The sequence below is a fragment of the Stegastes partitus genome, unplaced genomic scaffold (genome assembly GCF_000690725.1).
Source record: "Stegastes partitus isolate 25-593 unplaced genomic scaffold, Stegastes_partitus-1.0.2 Scaffold77, whole genome shotgun sequence".
Taxonomy (NCBI): Eukaryota; Metazoa; Chordata; class Actinopteri; family Pomacentridae; genus Stegastes; species Stegastes partitus.
The window spans coordinates 220,829-227,763 of NW_007577808.1; the positions used below are offsets into that span (position 1 = coordinate 220,829).

The 6,935-nt window shown below is 45.6% G+C and overlaps 1 protein-coding gene across 2 annotated transcripts in view; it reads right to left on the minus strand.

Annotated features, from left to right (window-relative positions):
- The window catches only part of emid1 (EMI domain containing 1), a 63,822-nt gene that overhangs the window by 52,027 nt on the left and 4,860 nt on the right, over positions 1-6,935 (minus strand). For both annotated transcript variants that reach the window (XM_008276557.1, XM_008276558.1), the window contains exons 2-3: positions 3,692-3,805; positions 2,307-2,410 (exon numbers count right to left, since the gene is read on the minus strand). In XM_008276557.1, the coding sequence (XP_008274779.1) occupies positions 2,307-2,410; positions 3,692-3,805 (218 nt within the window). The remainder of the gene's footprint in view (positions 1-2,306; positions 2,411-3,691; positions 3,806-6,935) is intronic.

Below are 6,935 nucleotides of genomic sequence, written 5' to 3' on the forward strand. Positions count from 1 at the left end.
CCTTCACTCTGAACGCGATAGGCCTGAAATCTTCACGTGTACGACTTGATGACAGCATGCCGTGATCTCTCCTCATTATGATCTCTCATTTATCTCCGCTCTCTGCAGAAACCGCTGCTTTGGCTTTGGAAACGCACAATCCAGAACTCAAACAGAGATATGTTATCTTTATTACGGGCCGGACCTGTTGATTTACATATGTTGACCAATCGGCTGGCAAGCGGAGGGGTGAGAACGGAAAGACACAAGAGAAAACAAGTCTCTCATCCCCAGTTAAAACCCAACCGTATCACTGACAGTGCTCTCAGCCCAATGGACTTCTTTTCTTCTCTTGAACCTTAAAGCAGCCCCGGGGTCCTGCTGGTTTGGACATTGTTGAGATCTGCTGTAATGCAGGCCGGCCCTGGGAGTCAGACATGGCCAGAGGCTTTTTGGGGTGGTCTGGTGAGAGAATAGTGGCAGTACGAGCGGGGCAGCATGAGCAAATGAGCGGATCATACACATTTTCCACAGTCTGTGAAAAGCAGACAAGCTGAGGAAAAGCGACGACGGGAGCGAAGGTATATAACTCAAACTAAAACTCTAGAAGAGGCCTTTACAGACGTACACATCCTGGTTGCTGTTTATGAGATCAAAAGCAGTATGTTTGCAATGCCTAACCTAAAGAGCGAATTTCAAAAAGTGCAACGCGATGAGAGTTGTTTGGTCTTTTATATAACAGAAGCGCTTCATTTACTGAGTCGGTTTAATTCAGCCTAACTCAAAGTCAAACAAGTGCTCAAAGCCATCTGGAAATCCACAAAGAGACGTGGAGAGATTTGCAGATGGAGTCGCACACAGGTATTAAGAGCCTGGATTTGAAACTTGCACCCACTGAACTACGAGTGCAGCTTTAACTTCACTTGGCAACGCTATGGTAACAGATTTAAGCACAATCCGGTCTCCAGCTTTGCCCGTGTGGCAAGCTTTTATTTCTCCTTAAAGCGGCGAATGAGGCAGACAGCAGCGGGGTATCAGGTTCTGCGCTGGCAAGGGGTTCTGCTCACGCGGCAGGAGCAGAACAAAGCGCCGGTGGCCCTGGATAGCATCCATGGTGCCGGAGAGTAAAGGCCCTGTGAATGGGACCTGTCACTTCCACTCAGCACCGCCTGTGATCTGAGCCACCCGGAACGACGCTCAGATAAGTGGCTAATCCCAGCATCCCCGCTGGCTCGACAGCCCCCTACTGCCATGACAACCGGAGGGGAATCTCCTCCAGCAACAACTTAATTGGATAATTTCCTCCCTGTTTCACTGTGTGTTCCTCTGCTTTTGTTAAGTAAAGTCTGCGCTGTCTGACTGCGAATGTGTTTTTGACTTTGAGAGCGGGGAGGGTCGTGATATTCGGGCAGTTTTTTTTTTTGATGCGTGCAAGTGCAAGCGAGCGGGCGGAGTGGAGAAATGAGTCCAGCTGAAGCTTCGCTGTAGCAAACTAACAGGCCACCGGGACGGCCGAGAGCTGTTCACCTGGGAGTGGGAAAAAAGAAAAACACCCTCCTCTCTTTTCAGCACCACAAAAAAGTGACCACTTTAGCCACTGTAAACATTTATTGTCCTTTGTGTTGCACAGCCCGACCATTTATGTTACACCCAGTCAAGTCCTGGGTCCCGGCATAAACACACACTCCACCCTTCTCCCCAGACTGCAGAGACCTGAGGACCAGTGCCAGGGGAAGTCATTATACACTGGGACTATGTGTGTGTGTGTGTGTGTTTTTGCGTGCGGTGGGCAGCTACCGTAGTCGAAAAATGAAAACAGCAGTGCTTGCATGGCACATTAAGAGGATCAAGACTTGGTTCCAGCGGGACCATAAAACTGAAAACCACAGAAAAGAATAAACCCTTGCGTGGTACAATGACTGTTGGAATGAAGACATTAAAAGTGATTAATAAAGTGGAGGTATCTGACTCACCCAGAAAAAGGCAGAGAGATCTTATTTCTTAACTTCATTTAGAAGACAGGAGCAGTCTTATGTAATCCTAATGGAAATCACTCCTGTTTTCAAACTATTACTCGCACAAGTACACTGGAAGGCGCGCACAGTTGCCTTAATACGGCGAAGCAGAGCGATGCGGATGGTGACAAGTGAGTCAGCTCGAAGACATGAAGAAAAATAAAGAAACGGGTGGCAAAGAGAAACCTGACAGAAGTCAAACTTGTCGGTGGTTTCTCTAAACTGTTTCTCAGTCCAACATTGCGATGTCGGTCCCATCCAGGAGTTGTATAATCAATGTGACTGCGAGTCCCCGCTTCAGTCTTGACTCACCTTCTTCACAGGCGGCACCGCTGAATCCTGGGCAGCATTTCCACTCCAGAGACGTCACAGTGCGATACACCACTTTATAGGAAGGTCTGACCACCGTCCTGTAGCTGCAAAAACACACACACAAAGTCTGAAACCATCACATGCACACAGACAGCAACAGCTGTGACTGTGATGATGACCTCTCAGACACAGTGCAAGATAATCGAATAATCGTTAATCTGTGTTATTTAATGAGCTATTTTCTGTCATTTTTAACTGGTATAACATGGTTTCTAATTGCATTTGCACAACCTGTCACATTTGCTTCATTCATTTCCCAGATTGCCTTTTGTCTGAGATTTTTCAGGTGTTTCTCATTTAGAACGTCACATGTGGAGCTGCTGCAAAAGATAATGATCTCTTCTGATTTTAGGGGGATTAACTGGCAGATTTTATACGAGATTTCTCTCTGAATGAAAGAAAAGTAAAGCCAGACTTCATTTCGACACATGGGAGTGTTCAACCATGATTAACACCACTGCTAGCCTTGTGGCCACATTCAGAACATCTCTGAATTAAAGAGCCCATATGATGCACATTTACAGTTTTTTCATTTTATTTTTGAGGGTTTATCCGAATATGTTGCCTTCTTTTGTGTTTTTATCAAACTGTACACTGCTGAAGGAACCACGTCTGTTTGACGCGCTCAGTTTTAGCGCCTGTCTCTTTAAGGCTCCTCTCCTTAAAAGTCCAGTCTGCTCTAATTGGTCAGCTGGCTTGAATATTAGTAATATTATGCTCTGTAACTACAGATCGGATCAGAAAGGCTAAACCGTAGAGGAACCGATTCTAGTGAGAAAATACTGCAAGGAAGCAGTTCATTCTTTATTTCAGGGTGTACGAAACTAGCCACTTAGATGTTATGCAAATGTGTTACATCGTGATGTAGATAAGCGACAAAAGATGAGCCTGAACTCTAAACGAGGTGTTTAAGGCCGGTAAGGAGCAGAGTTTTCTGAGGGAGAGAATATTCCCTTTGGCATGGACTTTGTAAGCTTGCAGACATTTTACATGCACAAAAAGCTGCAACACATTAAAGGAAAAGAGAAAGAAAAAAACTCAAAAAGCTTATTAAGGGCTCTTTAAAATTAAAAATCAGAGGCTGAAGTGAAAGCTTTTCCTCTTTGCTTGATGTGAGGCTAAATCCGGCCTAAATAATACGAAGTGAGTCCAAAAAAACAAGACACATGACTCTAAAACACTGGTTTTGGAAAGACTAAAGTTTTCCTGCTATTGAATTCCACTACAGATAAGATCTAAACAACAAGCAAACTTCCAGTTCTTCTCTTTAAAGGGCTCATAACAGCATGGTGCAATGCAACGGTAAAGTCCCTTTGCCTCCTCACCTGCCTCCTGTACATCCCTGCGGCCAGCGGCACGTCTGGTAGACTCGCTGGAGGACCGTCCCATTCTGCACCTGGCAGGTCACCGTCTTGGTGACTGTATGAGGACACCAGTTCCTGGAGGGAGGAACAAGGGCGAATGAAAGTCAGAAACACAGAACACAACAGCACCATCGCTCTGATGTGTTATCTTTAGACACAGAAGAAAATCACATCCTCAAAGTAAACGAGGAACCACAGTTTATATTTTCAACCTTCAAACATGGTGGCACGCTCACAAAAACAAATTAGCCACGCAGTCACATTCAGGACGCTGTGGTCTTCCCGCGGGTTCTGATTCCTGCCTCCCCTCCCCCACCCTTTTGTTTTGAAACTTCCTTATGGTGTTTACATGGTTTTAATCAGCCGCGAGATTTGCAGGAGTGCATTGTGGGCTGCGTATTTACTCTGAGGTCTCTCCTCTATCAATACACATCCGTTTGCATGCGGCTCTCAGAGGAGGTGAAGTCCCTCAGGAGGGAATAAAGAGGAAGACCAGGTCCCATACAAAGATGAGGGTTTCTCAGCGCGGGTTAATGCTGGGTCAGGAGTTCACTCCTTTTCCAGAGAGGCTTCGTAGGACATTATCAGGAACCACTGAGGCTGTTAGGAAACTGACCTGTGAGGGGGGGGAAAAGCTCAGAGGTTAAGATCTGATTGTGAAGGAATTAGAGCCGTTATTTCTTCGCCCTCCAGAAGCAAAATGGTAATATGTTCAAATATCTCAGTATAACTCAATAGAAGTCCCTGAATTATGTAAAGGGTGATTCATTTGAGGAGTCTGAGAGCTAATAGGTTTATTTTAATCCCAAATGAGAGCTCAAATAGCCTTTGAAGAGGAGCTGATATCTGTCCTTGAAAGCACAGAGACCAGAAGAAATGTTCCATGTTCATCTCATCCAGCTTATCAAATCATGAAAACACCGAACTCTTGGCTTCATGTGAAAAACAGACTGAGGCTGCTGAGCTGCCACATGTTCCCATTATTTCATCAACGCTGAAGAGTACAAATACTTTCATTACCTTCACACGGCTGCAAGACAAACACACTTACAATAACCCGCGTTCACACAATCAATAGATGGACAGAAAGAAGGCTCACAAAGGAAAGTGTGTGGCTCGTAGCACAGAACTACACTTTGTGTGTTCTGCTGCCAGTGTGTTTGCAGGAGTGGGAGGGTGTTTCCCACCAAAGTCTGTTTGTCAATATGGGAGGCCATATGTTTGTGTGCATCAGAGACAGTTTAAAGGAAACCGCCAAAGGCAGAGGATGCAAAGCAGCCCTGAACCGGCTCCCATTAACAAGCCCCACATGTTGTGGTGGCCGCACACAGACCTGAGCCGGCGAGCAGGGGCACCTAGGATAAATGTTTGTGTACTACTGCACAGATTAGTTTTTTTTTCATGAGATTGTCTCTTGTGGATTTTTGTTTAAATCCATAGTGTTTAAATCAAATCTTTTTCTATTCATGTAATGATCACTTCACCTACTGAACATTTTGAGAAAAGACACTTTGCCAGGTTGAATTAAAAAAAAGTTCTGTAAATCTGAAACACATGCCAGAAAGTACGACACAGTTCTAATCAATCCTAACCTTCTCAAGTAAAGTGAGTAAAAGAATTAATCCACCACATGTTTTTTAAATCCACCCTTCCCGTATCTCACTATATCCATCAGCTGTGAGGCTACAGACATGAACATGGATCTATATGATTACTCTATGATTGCTTTCCCTGGTCCAGAAAAATTGCTCTAATCACTGGTGGAAAATTTCAGACATTGACGGAGCTGTGGTCAGGTAGAGCTGGGAGTCGGGGGGGGAGGCGGGAGACTTAACCCCATCGCCTCCCCGCCACTTATCCTCCAGACCCAACAGATAAACATCTGAGTTTCCCAGGCTGAGAGGAGGCTTCACCTGGGAACAGCTAAGATTGTCACCAGGGGGTACGAGGAGGGAAGTGGGGGTGGGTTTTACGGTCTCCCCTTCTCTCTTTGCATTGCACTTATGCAATTACCAAAGAGGAAATGCCGACCGCTGCTGCTTTAGTGAATGAAATAACAAAAGCAGTCGGCATAGCAGAGTTTACAATCTTTTAAAAGGGCTCCACAACCGATACCTGCGTTACCTAAAGCAGCACAAGGCAAGCAAGAAAAATACTCTCTCCACTGAGGATGAACTCGTTTAACGCCTGAAGATTATTCTATAACCTGGACACACGTATATCATTATCTCCTCGTCTGCTGACAGGAATATAACTTTTGCGGCTGAGACCGACTCTATATATATACAGAAAGGACACAGGTGCTCGGTGCACTCAGTCTGACATTCCCAAATGTTTCATAGTCAACACCTTCCTCTTACTGGAGGCACCCTTGTGTTATGAAGTGTGAAACCCACCAGCACCATGCTGTTTCACTGGCAAAAACACCAAGCAGGCCCTCAGTGAGTATCGGGTCTCTAAGCACACATGGCACACTCTGAATGCTGGGCCCAAGCTAAATAAATCATCAACCATCTTTCACAGTCACACGCAGCCACAGCCAACCGTTAAGAAAGAAATCCACAATTTTTAAGGGAAGGGAAAAAAATCTGAGCTTTGGCCCATCTGTTCCTAAACCCTACAGACGCCAACAGTAAAACATCGGAGGGAAACCAAAGAAAAAAAGTGCTGAAGTCTTAAATGTATGCAAATGCTGAGAGGAAGCTGGTGAACTTGTCAGAGGAGCTTATATGCTGTATTCTAGCTCCAGCGTGTGCCCTCATATCACCTCGTACGCTATACGGTCTGCATCTTTCATGACCGGACTGCTGACTTGGTGCATTTGCAGCAGCAGACTGCGTGGGGAGGAAGACGCTGGGAAGTTTAAGCCGTGTGAACTGACAAGAGGGTTGATGAGGGCTGATGAGGCTCTGGTGAAAAACATCTCAGTAACTCCCTTTTCCATCCATTCGCTCGCAGTGGGAGGAGGAAGGCCGAACACTCCGAGATATGTTTGAGATGCAGCGAGGATAGAAATCTGAAGGAATTTCTCTAGATTTCTGTCTGTGGGAAAATGCTCGGGGAGAACAAAGGACAAAAGACAGATGTGGCAAACGGCCAGAGGAGAGGAGAGGAGAGGAGAGGAGAGGAGAGGAGAGGAGAAGAAAGGAGAGAAGAGAAGAGAAGAGAAGAGGAGAGGAGGAGGAGAAGAAAGGAGAGGAGAGGA